General features: G+C 40.6%; 1 protein-coding gene across 6 annotated transcripts; it reads left to right on the top strand.

Annotated features, from left to right (window-relative positions):
- The first annotated feature begins 104 nt into the window (after positions 1-104).
- On the top strand, positions 105-17,370 carry aclyb (ATP citrate lyase b). 6 transcript variants are annotated; one of them, XM_076887522.1, is made up of 31 exons: positions 114-262; positions 797-908; positions 1,781-1,962; positions 2,514-2,636; positions 3,449-3,511; positions 4,794-4,984; positions 5,582-5,661; positions 5,833-5,963; positions 6,162-6,280; positions 6,471-6,607; positions 6,899-6,960; positions 7,417-7,534; positions 7,661-7,815; positions 8,299-8,392; positions 8,622-8,678; positions 9,292-9,321; positions 10,253-10,394; positions 11,231-11,399; positions 11,482-11,586; positions 12,220-12,416; positions 12,556-12,637; positions 12,728-12,838; positions 12,933-13,060; positions 13,150-13,243; positions 13,337-13,491; positions 13,582-13,732; positions 13,911-14,054; positions 14,211-14,324; positions 15,083-15,165; positions 15,970-16,046; positions 16,128-17,370. In XM_076887522.1, exons 3-31 carry the CDS (start codon positions 1,804-1,806, stop codon positions 16,220-16,222), a joined length of 3,366 nt encoding a protein of 1,121 aa, XP_076743637.1. In that variant the 5' UTR covers positions 114-262; positions 797-908; positions 1,781-1,803; the 3' UTR covers positions 16,223-17,370. The 6 variants fall into 6 exon arrangements, with proteins under 6 accessions (XP_014266048.1, XP_014266050.1, XP_014266049.1 ...); XM_014410562.3 differs by lacking the exon at positions 797-908 and having other exon boundaries at positions 105-262; XM_014410564.3 differs by lacking the exons at positions 797-908; positions 8,622-8,678 and having other exon boundaries at positions 105-262.
- The last annotated feature ends 1,062 nt before the right edge of the window (positions 17,371-18,432 follow it).

The raw sequence follows: 18,432 nt of genomic DNA, 5'->3' as shown, positions 1-18,432 counted from the left end.
TTCTAGGTTGGCCAATTTTTAAAAAAAAATTTTTTTTAACAATGCCTTGGTCGTGACTGACGTCACCACGTGACCTGTTTTAAGCCAATCAGGCACTCGTAGAGACGTGTAATCGGTCGCCAGATTATGGTTCGACAGGAGCGGAGTGAGGTGGCAGGGACTGGCAGCAGTTGACTCCGGTATAATAAGAGCTGGCTGTTTAGCTGTGTCATTTTTTGGCCTGGACACGATCCTTCAAGAAGGTGTGATTGTCACTGACAAGGTAACAGCTTTCACTCAGCTACTTTCTACTCCAGCGTTAGCCAGCTCTTCTTTGTAGCCTTTAACTGGCAAGTGTCCGCACCAATGCGAGGCTACAGCAGTTAGCCGTAGTGTTAGTCTTCAGGGTAGCGGATGTGAGATGATGTGAGGGCTGTCTGCCAAAACTGCCGCAAAGTGCTAGCTCGGCAGAGCAAGAACAAGTATGGTCTTTATTGAAATTTTGCCCAATTGTTTTGCTTGAAAACAGCATATCTGAAGTGATGTGCTTTACTTTTTCAGTGATAAAAGCAAGCTAGCTTATCCTTGCATCATCCGCAGAGAGGGAGCATCCTCCTGTTTTATTCCTTATCGTGAAGGTTTTCGTACTGCATTTATTTCTTCTCTCCCGGAAGTTCTTTCTCTATTTACCCAGAGTGAGCTAGCTAAAGTTGTTGTCAGGCTTGCCTGGCTGGCTGGTTCAGGAGTGGGTGTGGTGGCTGCAACAGGAGCTTCATTCATAGGATAAGTGATGCTAACCCCTGAGTTCGTCTGACAGCAGCTGTGTCTGAAGCAGCACCCAACCCCCTTGGTTGCCACTCTAACAGCTGCCATCAGGTCCAGCTTCTTCATCCCACAAGCCTGGACAGCACAACTAATTGCACGGCAAGGTAGCTTCATATAATACACTGGACCGGTGGATTAATCTGGCTAAATTCTGGACATCCGTCTCTAAAAGTGGAAGGATAGCCTGCTGTGATGAAGCTGTTAGATTTCTTGATTTCTCTAAGCGCTGCCCCTCCTTAGGTTACCAGAAGCTCAAATATAAACCACCATAAAATGTTATCAGTGACCCGGAGGTAGAGGCGATAAGATCCACGTAATCAAGGCTCATTACTGCTCATTACAACTTTGCTTGGTTGGTGTTTTAATGCATTTCTTTTTTATACACCATAGTGTGCTGCATCTTATTATACTGAACTTTAGGCTATGAACCCAAAAAACAGTCACCTAAATATTCATGATTGTGTATATTTGTGGTGAGGCAAAGTTGGTTGAGCACGCCCAACAACTTCCTGGGATGTTAAAACAGGAATGACAAGGTCATCAGTGCAGGCTGTTGTGATAATCCGTCACGTGTTTACTGTAAGATTGAGAAACGAGTTTGACTGAGAGCTTGTTTAGTATTTGGTTTATATACATTTTTGATTTTCTAATAACTTGGTTCTCTACTTTTGTGTTTAACTGCACTTAATCTGCAAAATAAGTCTTTTTAGATGTGTGCATACAGAATTTGACACTTATCATGGGCATGAAGGTCATGGTGTCATGGGCTTTTAATGGTTTATTTGAACTGCTCCTTCTCCACAGTGGAATTGTTTCTTTATTGACATACACCCCTACCAATATTTGGCTAAATGTCCTTTTGCAAGTTTTACCTAAACACTTTTGGTATCCATCAAAATGCACCTGTGCATTGTTTTAATTTTTAACTTAAGTTTGGACTCTATTCCCAGTTATCAGTTTTCGTCCTTTCCCAAAGGTCCTGCTCTATCCAGCGCTGCCATGTCGGCGAAGGCCATCTCAGAGCAGACAGGGAAAGAGCTGTTGTATAAGAACATCTGCACCTCGGCGGCCGTGCAGAACCGTTTCCATTATGCTAGTGTAACAGCTGAGACTGACTGGGCCCGCCTCACACAGGACCATTCATGGCTGCTGACAGAGGTAAGACTGTTTTTGTCCAGCTCATGAAGCCTGATTACAACCTTCAAAAGTTAATTTACCTACATGTGCTGTATTATAACAATCAGAGTGATTTGCATAGACTGTATAAAAGATGCACACAGCTTTCAGGTCTGAAAGGTGAAGCCATTTTGCACTGCCTTTAATGGTCACCAGGGACACATTAAAAACAATGCAGGTTTTAGACATTTTGCTATCACAGATTACAAAAGATTTAAAGTCCTAACCCTCGTTCTCAGTGTTTCAAAACAGGACTTTCACTCCAACCAGTGGGTTATGTCACATCAATCTTTTATAGTATCAGTGGTGACTGACTGGACACATCTGAAATGTGTCTGAACCTTTGCTGTGCCCATGTGTCAGTGCAACAACATGTCTGGCTCATGCGCTTCCGGTTTCGGCAGTTGATTGGCTCTCTCACAGCAGGGCTGGGAAACCCTACCCATCTTTATTGTTTCTACCATAGTCATACCACACTATCATACCAAAAAAAAAACAACACGTGTGTCCTGTTTCTTTGCTCATCCCAAAAGAGGCTGGTGGTGAAGCCAGATCAACTGATAAAGCGGCGCGGGAAGCTCGGCCTAGTGGGCATCAACAAGGACCTGCAGGGCGTCCGGGAGTGGCTCAAAGACCACCTAATGAAGGAGACAACTGTGAGTTAACTGTACTCTCTCTTAGTGAGCATAAAACCCAGCCATGACTGTCTTTGTGGCAATAAAGCAAATCCACGTGCTGCAGTAGTTGGAACCACGAGAAACACATTGCATCATTTTCTGAGGAGGTATTTGATTCGAATGCAGTGACTGTTGCTAAGTAGAACATGACTGACGTGCTGTTCATGTTTAAAACGTCATCAACCAGAACCATATGTGAGGATGACTTTGCTTTGCTAATACAGGGCTGTTGTTGAGCAAGTTAGTTCAACATTTTTGTGAGATGATCAAGTGTCTTTTTTTTTTTTTTTTTTTCTTCTTTCCCTGCTCTGTGTGTCTAAATACACTTGCTGCATTGTCCTCACACAGTAAAGTTACTCTGAACCTAGATTAACTGGTTATTTATCTGTCTTGAACAGCCAGAGCTGGCAAGTCTTTAAATAAATCAACATTTAAAAAAGTAATCCTCACAGAAACTGTAGTATTAATACTATATTTGGTCTCTGAAACACCACAAAGGATCCTCATTTTGATATGAGAAGCACATGGAGGATTTTGCCTCAGTTGCCCTGCTGCTGCCTGTTTTTATTTGATATTATTTGCCCTTCTCTACTCGTAATAAGCTATTTGGATGTGAAATGGATGAACTAGAACTTTGAAGGTAGTTTGTAACGATGACAAGACCTAGTAAATGACAGGTCAATTTACATTTTTTTTATGTTATTCTTAAAGTTTTACTTTCACTTTAATATATAATACATGTAGTTTTCCTCTCAGTGTAGTGTTTGTGACCAGGTGTTTTTCTTGAATAGGTGGGAAAGGCAAAGGGTGTGCTGAAGAACTTCCTCATTGAGCCATTTGTCCCACACACACAGGTAATGTATGCCAGTATCTTGTCTTTCAGTCTAACACTCTCTAAGCTCCTCAGTTTGGAGAAGTTTTGTGGAGCAGTTCAATTTGTGTCATCAGTGGTTATTTCTTCTGTTGTAACTTGAATTTGCTGAATGGTCTACGGTTTCTGTGGTCTCAACTTCACAGCTAATCCCTTCTTGTCATGTCTTGTGTCTTGTCAGCAGGACAGATCCTGTATTTACATAAATGTTTTATTTTAATTAAGATTTGGTATCATTCTGAATTTCCCTGTTCAAACCAGGTTGTCACAGCAATATATAGTTAAGCTCAAAAGTTACGGTTATTTTTAGTTTAAAGTATTGTGTAATGGTAACTTTTAGTGTCCCTTTACACTTTCGTAGAGGTAGCCTTAAACTTCTATCATAGGGTATAATTCACACGTGTACTTTGCACCTTTGTATTAAGAGCCAATGTGATATTTCCTGCAGCTGCCCTCAAAGAATTCTGAGCAGAATGAAAGTATTGCATCACAGGACCTCTGATGTGAGAAGAATTTGTAAAAAATAGCTTCCTTTATTTTAAATGACGCACACTGCTGCATCCTGTCAGACTGAAAGAGGAAAATGGGAATCAAATTCTTATACAAATCTGCTGACGATGTTGGCAGGTCATCAGCTGGGGTCATGTCTGACCCGGATTATCCTCCCCCCAGATGATTAATTAAATTACCTTGTGGCGTTTAAAAAAAAATTGGTCTGTAGGAAAACCCTTCATACCTACTTTAGAGAGTATTTCTTGATTTTTTTTTTATTTATTTATTTTTTTTCCTTGGTGTGCTGTGCTTCTTTAAATATATAGTAATAATTGATAAGCCCCAAGTCTGATAAAACTTAATTGCAGTGGAAAGTCAAGTTGTTGTTGTTGTTGTGGTAATAAATAATAAACCAAACTACAAGAATCAGTTCCTCAGACTGGGATCTCCGTTGCCTCAGCCATTCTCATCAAATCCTCTCAGAAAAATGAAAAGGAGTAGAATGACTTAACCAGGATCAGTGCTTCCTGGTTGACCCAGTCGATCTAGGACCTTATAAGTGAGAACAAGCTCCAAGTTATGTGTGTTCTGTCTGTAGGTCAGTGTGCATTTGATTAGTTTGTTGATTTTTCTTAATAATTTCTCGCAGAGAACTGAATGTTGAAACCACTTGTTGGCCTTATGTAAATATTGCGCAGCATTTCCAAACAAAATCAGTAAAGACATATTTGCGTGTCCTTGCATTTGGCTGAACTCCCTGTTTACTCACTCAGGAGGAAGAGTTTTATGTATGCATCTATGCCACACGTGAGGGCGACCACGTGCTTTTCCACCACGAGGGAGGAGTGGAGGTGGGTGACGTGGATGCCAAGGCCCAGAAGCTGATGGTTCCAGTGGATGGCAAGCTCACTGAGGACCTAGTCAAAGAGCAACTGCTTACACAAGTTCCCGACGACAAGAAGGAGTACGGAAACCTTTTTCTAAAATTGTCTTTATTATTTAAAGACATATAAATTTCATTATTTAAATATTCTTTTTAAGTATAAAACAAATGGTGACATTTGAATCTGAGTCATTTTGTGCTTTGAACCTAATTGGATCACTTAGTAGTTCACAGTAGTAGTTAGTGATCAGGCTCTCTGTTAAAACACAGAGACATTTGAGCAGAGATGTGATTAGCCAGATATTGAATGAAATATAGAAAATAATACAGGAATAACTGTAAAATCGCAGTATATTTAGTTTTCGCACCTTCTTGTTGCTTTTTATTTTCTTTCTTAACCAAAGAGGCTCTCTGTATTCAGAAAATCTTTTATCCTTTGCTGTTTTGACCTTGACTAATGTTTAGCTTCTTTTATGTAAACTTAGCAGTGTGCTAAGTAAATACTCTTATCTCTTTTAAACAATACAAACTAGAAAGAAACATAAAAGATACTCTCTAAGTATTCAGCGTGGCTGCTTAGCAATACTCTACCATTTTGTTCTTGCCTAGTGAGACACAAAGCTTCACAAAAGTTCTCTTATGTGCTGATTAAGTCTAATTTTGTTTCCCTTCTCACAGTGTTTTGGCCAGTTTTATAGTCGGCCTCTTCAACTTGTATGAGGACCTCTACTTTACCTACCTTGAAATCAACCCTCTTGGTAAAGCTCTTTTATTCTGAAATATTACACTCTGCTCATTATGTATTGCAGAAACAAAAATGCTGATTTAAAAAAAAAAAAAAAAAAAAAATCTAGATTGCTACCATGCTATGTTAGTAATTCATTGGTGGAAAACATACAAATTAACTCAAAATTTCTGCCTTTTCACAGTCGTCAATCAAGACGGAGTATATGTCCTTGACATGGCAGCCAAGATTGATGGCACAGCGGATTATATCTGCAAGGCTAAATGGGGGGACCTTGAGTTTCCTCCACCCTTTGGCAGAGAGGCGTACCCTGAGGTGAGATTTGAAGAGCTGTAGTTGGACAGGCTGTTTGTTTATAGTTCTCTGGATCCTTTAATTTTCACTGATTTGATTTAAAATGTGACTTTAACTTAGATCTACTCATATGTACAATGATTGGTCAGTCCATTTCTCCATCCTTGTGCACTTACTGACCACAGTTTGGTATTCACCACTCTGTCTTGTTACTTGTAGGAGGCCTACATAGCTGATCTGGATGCAAAGAGTGGTGCAAGTCTGAAGCTGACCCTGCTGAATCCCCGAGGCAGGATCTGGACCATGGTGGCCGGAGGAGGTGCTTCTGTTGTCTACAGGTAGTCCATCACATACAGCATACATTTGAACTCTATACCACTTCTTTGCCTTTATGGCTTGAAGTTTCAAAGCTTGTTAGACTGAAGTTTTGCTTTCTAACAAACCCCAGCTTGACTTTTCTGTTGCCAGCTTAATATTTTTTTTAAGGTTAATTACAGCTGATAGAATCGCATCATTTCTCTTCTTCAGCGACACCATCTGCGATCTGGGTGGGGTGGACGAGCTGGCTAATTATGGCGAGTACTCAGGCGCACCCAGTGAACAGCAGACCTACGACTACGCAAAAACCATCTTGTCTCTCATGACACGTGAAAAACATCCTCTAGGTGGGTGAAGCCTGGACTTGATTACATTAGAGCTTATTTTCCTGAACGGGATGAAAAGCTGGTGGGAGGAGGAGGCTACAACTGTCAGATAAAGTCTGCGTTTGTTTGCTGTGTCCTTGAAGTGTAGAAATACTTGGTGGATCCTTCCTCTGCTGTGTGAGCTAATTGTGCTGCTTCGGTGTGACACACTGTTCACTATGTGGGGAGTTGCCAGCAATAGACTTCATGTATGTTACTCGGGTGTTGAATTTCAGTCATGAGCATTTCGTAACACCTTTCCTTATCCTACAGGGAAAGTGCTGATCATTGGAGGAAGCATTGCAAACTTCACCAACGTAGCAGCCACATTCAAGGTGAAACGCACTGATATTTATGATATTTATCTGAAAATCTTCTGCACAGTTATAAAGAATCACTGTAATGTTTAAAGAGGAAAAAATGGCTTATACACAATATTTAATTTCTTAAACTTTGAAAGAATGATGTCACTGTATTTTCAGCAAGTCCTGAATTAGCAGAGATTTGTGTTATGTGTAATATCAAAACATTTATACCCATAGCTGCTCATACATGCAATACACAAACTAGACTGGTTCCTAATTTATGTTCAGAAACATGTTAAGGCAGTGTTAGCCCTACCTGCCTTAACATGTTTTCTCAGATTACTTTAAAATCTGAAGGCAGGTCAGAGTAGAAAGCCATACTAATGCTTTGAATTATTAAATGGTCTCAATAAAATTTCACTCTTCCTGGTTGATATACTTGTACTTTTTGTGCATAACAAAGCTGATCTGCTTGTCCTTCCTCAGGGCATTGTCAGGGCCATTAAAGATTACCAAGGCCCTCTGAAGGAACACGAGGTCACCATTTTTGTTCGACGTGGCGGTCCGAACTACCAAGAGGGACTCAGGGTGATGGGGGAAGTAGGTGAGTAAGACTGGACTAATACTCGGGCCTAACTCGTGAAATACATGACATCCATCCAGTATACATCCAAGTCGAGTTCTTGGATCTAGATTAAGGAGCTTTTTTTCTTCTTTTTTTTCTATGCAGGGAAGACCACAGGGATCCCCATTCATGTGTTTGGAACTGAAACCCATATGACTGCCATTGTTGGGATGGCACTGGGCCACCGACCAATCCCTAACCAGCCCCCGATGGACGCCCATACAGCCAACTTTCTCCTCAATGCTAGCAACAGTGCAGCGGTATAATTATTCACTAATTCTTGGGTCAATATCGGATGGTGTGTCAGTCAGTGCCCACTCTCTTAAACAAATTAGATGTTAGATGGGGTTTTGTTATAAGTTAAACAGTAAGTGGTTCACACAAGTACATTTCAGTGTTTGAGAAAGGAGAAGAAAAGGGTTATTGCTCAAAATGACATGTATTTATACTGTAGTTGTCTCCATAATGCAGGGTCATGACTAGCAAAAGGGTGTAACCTAAATTGGATTTATTTACTTTATATGCAATTGAGAGTGACGTGTTTAAACACAGTTTAAGCTCGTTTAGCGCCTCTATTGTGTGTGTGTGTGTGTGTGTGTGTGTGTGTGTGTGTGTGTGTGTGTGAGAGCTGTATGAACTTATGACCTCGTTGGGGGTGAAGCCACTGTTTCTAACTATGCTATGCATGCTCTTTGGTAACCTCTGTCAGCCTGTCCTGTAAATCTTTCCCTTTTCTTTGCCAGACTCCAGCTACAACAAGGACTGCTTCATTCTCCGAGCCCAAGTCGCCCACTGATACCTGCCCGGCCAAGAAGTGTAAAGCAGGGCTTCCAACAGGTAACGAACAGTCATTCATGCTGAACTGCTTCCTATCAGCAAGAGCCCATATTTACTCATGCACCTCTGCTTTTTTTTTTTTTTTTTTTTTTTTCCCCTCTCATCCTGGCTTCTCCTTTCCTGCTGAAATACCACCACCAATATTCTGCAATTTATTTTCCTTCTCTTTTCCTCCTTTTCTTATTTCACACCAACTTACATCCGCCCTTTTCATGCTTGTTTCTCTAAGACTCGCTCCATTCTATACTGTGGCCTCTGAAGAATGTGGTCACAGGCGATTGGAAAGGTAAGTGATAGGTGTGCCATGGCCTCACTGCTCTGGGCTTCCTACACATTCATCACTGGTTTGAACTTTTCTCCCCTTGTTTGCTGCTCACCTTTCTAGTCTTGGTGTATATGAAGGACGTATGTTCACATCACATCAGGGCATCATATTCTTATGAATGCTGCATACTTTTTTTTTAATATGCTTTTTTTTTTTAACTTTTTATAATGAATAAGTATGGTTTGTAATAAAAACTAGAAATTAAGTTTAAGCATATTGTTTTTTTTGTTTTTTTCTAAGGCCTCTTCACACTGGATTTTGTGTTCTTTAGGATTAGTAGTGTTGAAGTCAAAAGCAGCCATGCAAACATGAAGTTTTGATTACTTAACTAAACTGTTCATATTGCCTTTTACAGCAGTACAGTAAAGGCATGCTCCATAGCAGCTGAGCACTGCATGGTCTCTTCCTCTGCTGTGCTTCTAACGCAGTGTTTTCAGTGATGACACATGGTTGCAAAAATGCGGTGAAGTGTGTTGAGTGAATAACTTGCAGCAAAGACTCAATTTTTGTTCTCTTCTTGTGTTTGTGCCTGTTTTTTGTTGTATTTTGTGTTTCCGTCCTGTGGGTGTCACAGAAGCTCAAGCCTCTTCAGGCTGCAGCGGAGGTATGGAAGGGTGTGAAAAACCTGTTTTCCTGCCCTCTCCGTCCTTTGTCCCTCTGCTTTCCCCTCTAACGTTTATCTTCTTTACACTCTTATGGCTTACTCGTTTGACACTGCCTTGTAATCATTATTTTAAAAAACGTAAAGCAAAAACCTTGAGCTATAACTGTTAGTAGAAATTCTTCAGTTCAAGACGCAGGCGCAAGAATCAGTTCTGTATTTAAAATATTCTGCACATCTCAGAGATGTAACGACAGAAGACAGAGAGAGAGACTTGGAAGGACTGGAATAAGTTTGAGAATGTATTTTTACTAAACAGTAAGAGTTTTAAAGCACATGCACTAACGTGATCTCTGCTTTCAAGAATTTGTTTTTCAAATTTTTCAGATGCTCTGAACCTTTCTTTGTAATGTAATCATTACAAAAAATTTGATCTTTATTGGCAGTCAAGGATCTGTCAGACAGTATTTTATATTTCCATGTGGCAACATACCACAGATAGCACTCTAGTCTTTTGCCGAATACTTCACTTTGAAAATGATGGCCGTATACTGCCAGCAATGGAGGAAGTGAAGTTGCTGGTTTTCTTATCCGGGGTAAAAAATGGCAGCTACATATATGGTGTCCATATTCTTTTCATGCAAATGTCCTAGTTTTTAATGATGTTACATTGCAAATTAATGTTGTTAACGCTGTGGCTTGGAGAGAGCGGACAAAATAAATCGTGCAGATCCTGTGTGGGGTGGTATTTTTCTCTTCCTGGTCCATCTGTCCTCAGTGAATCCTGTCTTTATTCTAATTCTTACCATCCCCATTCCTGCTGTTTCCCTGAGCCAGAATTCCCTCTTCATCTGTGAATGGGTTTTAGTTCAGTTTCCACTTCTGACTTGTCTCTGTGTAATTTTTTTTTTCTTCTTTTTTTTCTTCCTCTCAGCTAAAGCAACCACTCTCTTCAGAAAAAACACCAAGACCATTGTTTGGGGCATGCAGACACGCGCCGTGCAAGGCATGCTGGACTTTGACTACGTATGCTCCCGGGAAGAACCCTCTGTGGCAGCCATGGTCTACCCCTTCACGTAGGTTGCGCTATTTCCCTCTGAATTAAATTAGAAGAGTGTGACTGTAGAATACTAAATAGAGTTAACTGCACAAATCAAATGATTTTTTTTTTTTCTCTCTCTGCTCGAAATCTCTAAATCTACTCTTGCTGGTGTTTAGTTGTTTCTGTTTTTATCTTTGTCATATTTGTAAAATACTGAGCCTTTTTCTAAAAGCGTATTATCAGTTTAGGCAGATTGTAAATCGTGTACACATACAATAAAGGCTTATAACCTTCCATGTTTCCAAGTGGCAAATTCTTGTAGAACATCTTAAACTGCTTAAGTCTTCCCAATGTTCCTCTGTATCTGTAAGCCACTTTGCAACCCACTTTAAGCCCAGCTCTTCCTTCTGATCTGTCAGAGTTTGTCAGTGTTGTCCGTTGCCATTGTCTGATCTGTGCTGCATGGGCATCGCCTTTCCTCACCTATAGAGGTGTCCATATAGTAAGTGATTCACAGTGATGCAGCAACCAAAAACCAGACTTATCAATTGAGCTGAATTTGAGTTAAACTTCTGTTTTCAATAGGAAGCCCCAAACACAAATGATAAACCTTTAATTGACAGGGTTTAAGGAACTGACAAGAATTCATTTTGCAGTTGCAAAGTATCCATTAGTTGTACTGAATGGAGTTGGGGAGTGTTATTGAATTTTATTGTTTTATTTATATTTTGATATTGCTAGGGATGATGCAATGATCGGGGACCATTCTTAATTTTGTTGTTCCTGTGACAATGACAAAGTTTCTGATTTTACTGCTGTGTTTCGAAAAGTTCTTCATATTTTGCTGATATGTTTCTGTTTGTTGCTCAGCGGAGATCACAAGCAGAAGTTTTACTGGGGCCACAAAGAGATCCTGCTGCCGGTCTATAAGAACATGGCCGATGCCATGAAGAAGCACCCCGAGGTAGACGTCCTGATCAGCTTTGCTTCGCTGCGCTCTGCCTTTGACAGCACAGTGGAAGCCATGCAGTACCCACAGGTATGAAGAGCGACTGTACAGTGTGTTGAGCTTCCACTAAAATTTTTCAGAGTGGACCCAGTTTATTTAATTGTGTTTTCAGATTCACACCATCGCCATCATAGCCGAGGGCATCCCCGAAGCTCTGACTAGGAAGGTGATAAAGATGGCCGACGAGAAAGGAGTCACCATCATTGGCCCTGCCACGGTACAGAGCTTCATCCCCCTGAACATCTTTGTTAAAAACATTTACACTCCTGCAGTCCTGCGTGCTGCACAACAACATTGAATATTTAGTATTTACTGCTGTTTACACTTAGCTAGATTAATGTGATGGTGTTGTGTTTAGTATGTTGCTTTGTTTTGTTTTTTGTTTTTTTTGCTTGTTTTCTATTCTTCTCTCAACAGGTGATCCAGGAGATTTTTATTTTTCTTCCCCCCCCTTTCTCACTGTCCCTCTCCCCTTCTGTTTTTCCTTTCCTTCCTCTTTCTTTCTCCCTTTCCTATCCCTCACTCATGTCTGTCCCGTCTGTAACATCTGAAAATAAAATATAATAAATAATAAAAACAAAGATGGACCAATACGGCAATGCCACGATGATCCATTTGGCAAAGTAAATCCATTGGGTATCCTTGTTGGTCTTCAGACAACAATTCTGATGGCTAAAGAACCAAATGGGACAGGCAAAAAAAAGGAAACAAAACAAAACATTTACACTCATCATTAACACGGCTATAAGTTTATAGACTGTAGTGTGGTATTTAATAGCCCAGCTAAAAGGGCTATTAAATCTTTCTGGTAAACATGGTGGATTAAATGCAGATTATTCTTGTTAAATAGGTTGGTGGCATCAAGCCAGGCTGTTTTAAGATTGGCAACACAGGCGGTATGCTGGACAACATCCTGGCTTCTAAACTTTACCGTCCCGGAAGTGTGGCGTATGTGTCGCGCTCTGGGGGAATGTCCAACGAGCTGAACAACATCATCTCACGCACTACAGATGGCGTCTATGAAGGGGTGGCCATCGGAGGAGACAGGTACAAAAACTTAATTGCAGATCATTTACTTGAGAGAATTTTTTCATTTAAAAAAAAAAAAAAAAAATGCATAAATCAATTCTTGACCAAAAAAAGATTCTAGTTCCAGAAATGAGTGCTTACGTTTCTCTCTGTCCAGATATCCAGGCTCGACCTTCATGGACCACGTCCTACGTTATCAGGACACTCCAGGAATTAAGATGATTGTTGTACTGGGAGAGGTGGGAAGCATTTAATATCTAAATTATTTGGTGTGTGCTACTTGTACTAAATAGAATCTTGTTTTTAATATGTCCTTTACTTTGACACAGATTGGTGGAACAGAGGAGTACAAGATCTGCCAGGGCATCAAGGAAGGCAGGATAACAAAACCTGTGGTCTGCTGGTGCATTGGAACCTGCGCCACCATGTTTGCCTCAGAGGTCAGTTAGCTCTGGAAATCCTGGCTTTGGATTTTATTGCTGCTCTTACCTGGAAGAAATTTTTTCCAGTAATATGTTTTACTGCCATCTTCAGGTTCAGTTTGGCCATGCAGGAGCTTGTGCCAACCAGGCTTCAGAGACAGCAGTGGCCAAGAACCAGGCTCTGAGGGATGCTGGAGCTTATGTACCAAAGAGCTTTGATGAGCTGGGTGACGTCATCAAGTGAGAAATACTTTTCATGCTAATTTCCTAAAGTTTGGAACTGACAGGTTTCCGGGTTCCTCACTGTTATTGTGTTTGTGGTGAAACAGGACTGTGTATGATGAATTAGTGGCCAATGGTACCATCGTTCCTGCCCAGGAGGTTCCTCCCCCAACAGTACCTATGGATTATTCCTGGGCCCGGGTAAGAACTTTATAATAGTCCTTTGTAAACTTAGAAGCCAAGAAATACTGGATATAATGGTTATTTGTGGAATTTGTTGGGTTTTTTTTCCAGGAGTTGGGCCTGATTCGTAAGCCAGCCTCATTCATGACAAGCATCTGTGACGAGCGAGGCCAGGAGCTCATCTATGCTGGCATGTCCATCACTGAGGTCTTCAGAGAAGAGATTGGTATAGGAGGAGTGCTAGGATTGCTCTGGTTCCAGCGCAGGTCAGTATGATGTCAAGAACACTGTTAGTTGTTAAGAATGTAGGATCAATTTCACACTTTTTTTTTTTTTTTTTTTTTTCCTCTGTTTAGGTTACCACGCTACGCCTGCCAGTTCATTGAAATGTGCCTGATGGTGACTGCTGATCATGGGCCTGCAGTCTCCGGCGCTCACAACACGATTGTCTGTGCTCGTGCGGGCAAAGACCTTATCTCAAGCCTCACATCCGGCCTGCTCACCATCGTCAGTACTGCTCACATATTGATCAGTCATTGATCATGTCATCTTTTGTTGTTGTAGTTTCCCCCCCCCCCCCCAAAATCTATCTTGTATTTTATGAGCTGCTCAGCTGACAGCATGATTTCTGACAAACTGGCCATAATGTTACGGAATTGAAACGCAATTTATTCCTAAAAATCAGGGGGACCGTTTCGGAGGTGCTCTGGATGCGGCTGCAAAGCAGTTCAGCAAGGCATTTGACAGCGGCATGATCCCCATGGAGTTTGTCAACAAGATGAAGAAGGATGGCAAGCTGATTATGGGTATCGGCCACAGGGTCAAATCAGTAAGCAACACTCTTTATACAATAAACAGTGCTCTAATCTGTAAATGAGCCTCTTATTTATCAGTGTTTTGACTCGTATTTGTTAATTGCTTCTTCTGAGTTTGATTAAGATGGCCACGCAGCCATTGTTTTAAATGGAGTTTGATTCTGTTTCAGATCAACAACCCAGACATGCGAGTGCAGATTCTGAAGGACTTTGTGAAGCAGAATTTTCCTTCCACCCAGCTGCTTGACTACGCCCTCGATGTAGAAAAGATCACCACCTCTAAGGTATTTTACACAGAGTGAAGTAGACGATGGAAACTTGTGTGTACAAGCAAAACAGTGAAATGATGAAATGAAATGGCAACAGAAAGCTGCTACATCTAAAGAACCTGATGACTGCTTTGACATTCAGGATTCAGAGATTGGGCTTTGCTGTCAAATAATTTGGTTAAACACTTTGAACAGAAGATTTTTCATTTATTTTTACAGCAGGCAAGCAATTATTCTCAGTTTTCTGCACAGGTGACCACACCTGCAGATTCCATGATTGACAGTGGAATGTAACCAGAACGAAGACCTGGATTTTATAGTTCTATAAATAATATTAAACATTAATCAGGCTTTTTAATCTCATTTAACACTTTTTGTTCTAATTTGTGCTGTTATTCAGGGGCGTGTGTCAGAACCCACACCCAATGAAAACTTGTTATATATTTTTTTTAATTCAATTTAACCAGGAAATTCAACTGTTGAGCTTTTAGACTCTGCCAAGATGGAGAGAAATAACTTTTTTTTTTGATAGTGGGTGAAGCTGCAGCTACCAGAGAAAACCTGTGACATACAAACACCATAGCAGAAGGTCCTGAACATTCTTTGTGAGGCAACAGCGATAACCTCTGAGCCACTATTAGATCCAATAAAAAGATTGATAAGATCTAGAAGAGGCTGTGTGCTCTCTGCAGCTTTGGACTGCAAGTCCTTTCCTCAATTTCATGTTAAAATAACATTCAAGCATTTTGATTTTGATTTATTTTTTTTCCCAGAAACCCAACCTGATCCTAAATGTAGATGGCTTTATTGGTGTTGCCTTCGTGGACATGCTTAGAACTTGTGGAGGCTTCACACGGTAAGAATACGAGACGGCATCGTGAGGTGTTACTTCTGTAAGCTTTGGTGCGTGTGCTTTGATTGGATGGATCTTATCACCAATATCTGTTTGGGTTTTTTTTTGTTTTAATTACAGCATTACAAAAAAGAGAAATACTGTATAAAGAAATGGAAGCCAATAATAAAAGGGGCAGACAAAATGTGCATGGATTTGCACTTTTAATATCCCTTCATTTCCCTTCTCTCTCTCCCCCCCCCCCCCCCCCCCCCCCCTCCCTTTTCTTATCTCCCTCTCCTCCTCCTTTCCTTCCCTCCCTCCGGCCATCTTTCCCTTCCTTAGATGGAATTACGCAAAAGTGTTATATGAGCATGTAAACACATGGCCAGGGATGATTCAAGTATTACACTTATTAAATTTGTCAAAATGAATATGCAGTGGGGAGAAATAGAACAGTAAGAAAATCAGATAAATAGATGAATAAATAGAGACACCACTACAGGGGCCACGTGTTGTTGGTATTCCTGCTCTTTTAGATTGGCACTCTAAGGTAGTGTAAACGAAATGTAATGAGTAAAAAGAGAAGAATACTACGAAATATTATCTGTGTCAATATTATCACTGGGTGTTACAGGAAGCCTGTAGTTGTTAACAGAAACCATAATAAACACTCTGATATGCTTACAGCTACATTATTTAGAGTGCATGTTATTCGATGGCTTGTGGAGAATTCAGATGGCTGAGATGCAATGTCTGCACTGTTGCTGTGTGTCGAGGGGACACTGTCCAGTATTGTTTCTCACATGAATGTTGAACTGTCTCCAGAGACGAGGCTGACGAGTTTGTGGAGATCGGTGCACTAAATGGGATCTTTGTCCTCGGCCGTAGCATGGGCTTCATTGGTGAGTTCCCTTTAAAATGGAGCCATGATATTCTCTGTGACAACCTTTAAAACGGTCTCTAACCTGAGTTTGTTTTGTTAGGCCATTACCTGGATCAGAAGAGGCTGAAACAGGGTCTGTACCGCCACCCATGGGATGACATCTCCTACGTGCTCCCTGAACACATGTCCATGTAATTCCCTTGTCACAGAATGGAAATCGCTTCCAGACGAAGATGTCAGGCATCTCATGTAACTTGTATCTCCTCTCTAGTTATGATAGCAGCTGCCAAGGGGGGTGGAACTGGGCAGGGTTACTTTGGAAAGTGGGAAGTACTGTTTATCTGAGGAACCTGGGTAGAAGTTTTCAATCTAGTTTTTATGGAGGAAAAAGGGGAAGTATATTTCTAGGCTCAGTTTTTGAGAACTAATTTAAAAGGTCTGAGATGTAACTTGTTTAGTTTTTAACAAAGAGCCACACCAATGCAAATCTTAGCTGCAGGAGCACAAAATCACTTGGTACACAGAGTCAAAATTGAGAGATGGTTATGCTTAGTTGGGTATAGGAGCAAGATCCAAGCAAAATTTCAGTCCTTAATCCTGCAATGCATAGTCCGCATAGTAACCTCTGTTAATGGCTGCAAAGCATTTTTTTAAAATACTTAATCTGCCTGGTTTAGACCACAAGAAAAGGTGCTTAAATGTGCTTTCTGGCTTTCCGAGTGCTGCAAATTAGTTTAAACACTAGATCCCTTTTTAAACTCCTTCACCATGATTCACTCCTAACAAAAAATAGTCAATCTCATCCCAAATTAAACCAAAGTTATTTTAGGGTGTTTTGTTTATTTAATTAAAAAAAAGAAAGGGGGAAAAAAAAGCAAGATGCAGTGGTAGATGGTACAAATGTCATGAAAAGGATACATCATTATGGAAATGAGAGGAATTAGACACAAGTCAGGAGTCTCTCCACCATTTGCCTTTCATGAAACCAGCCCGGGTTATAGTTAAGTTAATCAGTTTGTTAGTATTCTAATAACTGTAGAAAAAAGGAAGCTGTAGACGCATCAAGAAGAGGCGAACAAATGCTTCATGAATGAGCCCTGTGAGTCTGGAAAGCCTCTTTTGGTGAGGGACCATGAAAGCAGTTTGCTTTACTTTGGAAACTTACAGCACATAATCCGGATGTTCTCCAACTTCCAGTAAAAACTCACAACACTCTGTAACAGCCCACTGTAATGTCTGCTGTGCTTAATCTGTTTTTATTTAAATGTGAAAAAAGCTTTTTTTTTGTTTTGTAATATGCTGTCATAAAGTAGTAAAATAAAGAACTTATTGTTTTTCTTTTATTTTGTCATCTTTTATTTATTTATATTTATTTATTTATTTTTTTTACTTAGAAGAAAGTTTACTTTCCTCTTGAATGGAAAATCCTTAAACTTAATTCTGAACATTTATCTCTAACATGGGCAGTAATTACATTTAAATACAAAGCAAAAAACTAAACACCCGCCTTTACCAGCATCACTGTCCATCGGCTGTATCCTGAGCTGCTGATGAGGAATTGTTTGCTCTTCTGGACTTTAAAACTTCATTCTTCAGGTCATACCACAGTATATCAATAAAAAGGTAAATTGGATGTAAATGTGTATTCACATATAGATATATAGAGAAAGATGGATATATTGGGATGTCATTCAGACTGCAGAAGTGTAGTCGAATGGTAACGAGAGGGCAGCATTACAGACATTGAGGATGGCTACAAGTACCTGGGAATCCCACAGGCAACTGGAAATCATGAATCTCCAAATACCTGTAAAGAGGAGGAGTCAGCTCCTTTGGCCAGCTTATCTGGTGATTGGATAAGCTGGCCAAAGGAGGAAATGGAAGGCACAGACATCAAGACAGGAAATGTACTGACCATGCATGGAGGGTTTCACCCCAAATCCAGCACCCTGTGACTGTACAGTAAGCGGAAAGAAGGAAGCCAGGGACTACTGAGTGTCAGAACCACTGTCCAGGATGAGACAACGAACATCCATGAATACATCAAGAAGATGGCCACAAGCAACCGTGTGCTTAGTGAATACCTCAGGCGACAGAAACCCAAGAAAGAAAAGCTCCAGGAAGAGAAACCATCATGGAAGGACAGGCCCCTGCACCTTACATCAAGAAATCCTACCAGTGGCTGGACTGAAAGACAGCACAGAGGCACTAATCATGGCAGTGGATGAACAAGCTCTGAGCATAAGATCCATAGAGGCTGGGGTTTATCACACCAGATGAGACCCCAGGTGCAGAGATGCCTCTCAAACAATCCACCCGCCAGGATAACGACCTTTCGCAAGGCAAGAGGGGGGGAAAAAAAAAAAATATATATATATATATATATATATATATATATATATATA

Source organism: Maylandia zebra, linkage group LG8 (assembly GCF_041146795.1).
Source record: "Maylandia zebra isolate NMK-2024a linkage group LG8, Mzebra_GT3a, whole genome shotgun sequence".
Classification (NCBI taxonomy): domain Eukaryota; kingdom Metazoa; phylum Chordata; class Actinopteri; order Cichliformes; family Cichlidae; genus Maylandia; species Maylandia zebra.
Note: the sequence above shows the minus strand (reverse complement) of the source record. Positions and strands in the feature narration are given on the sequence as shown.

Excerpts from the sequence above, each read along its gene's own strand:
- aclyb (XM_014410562.3), top strand. The coding sequence starts at position 1,804 with ATGTCGGCGAAGGCCATCTCAGAGCAGACAGGGAAAGAGCTGTTGTAT. Across the intron at positions 2,637-3,448 it reads ACCTAATGAAGGAGACAACT|GTGGGAAAGGCAAAGGGTGT; the intron begins GTGAGTTAACTG and ends TTTCTTGAATAG. Across the intron at positions 4,985-5,581 it reads GTTCCCGACGACAAGAAGGA|TGTTTTGGCCAGTTTTATAG; the intron begins GTACGGAAACCT and ends CCCTTCTCACAG.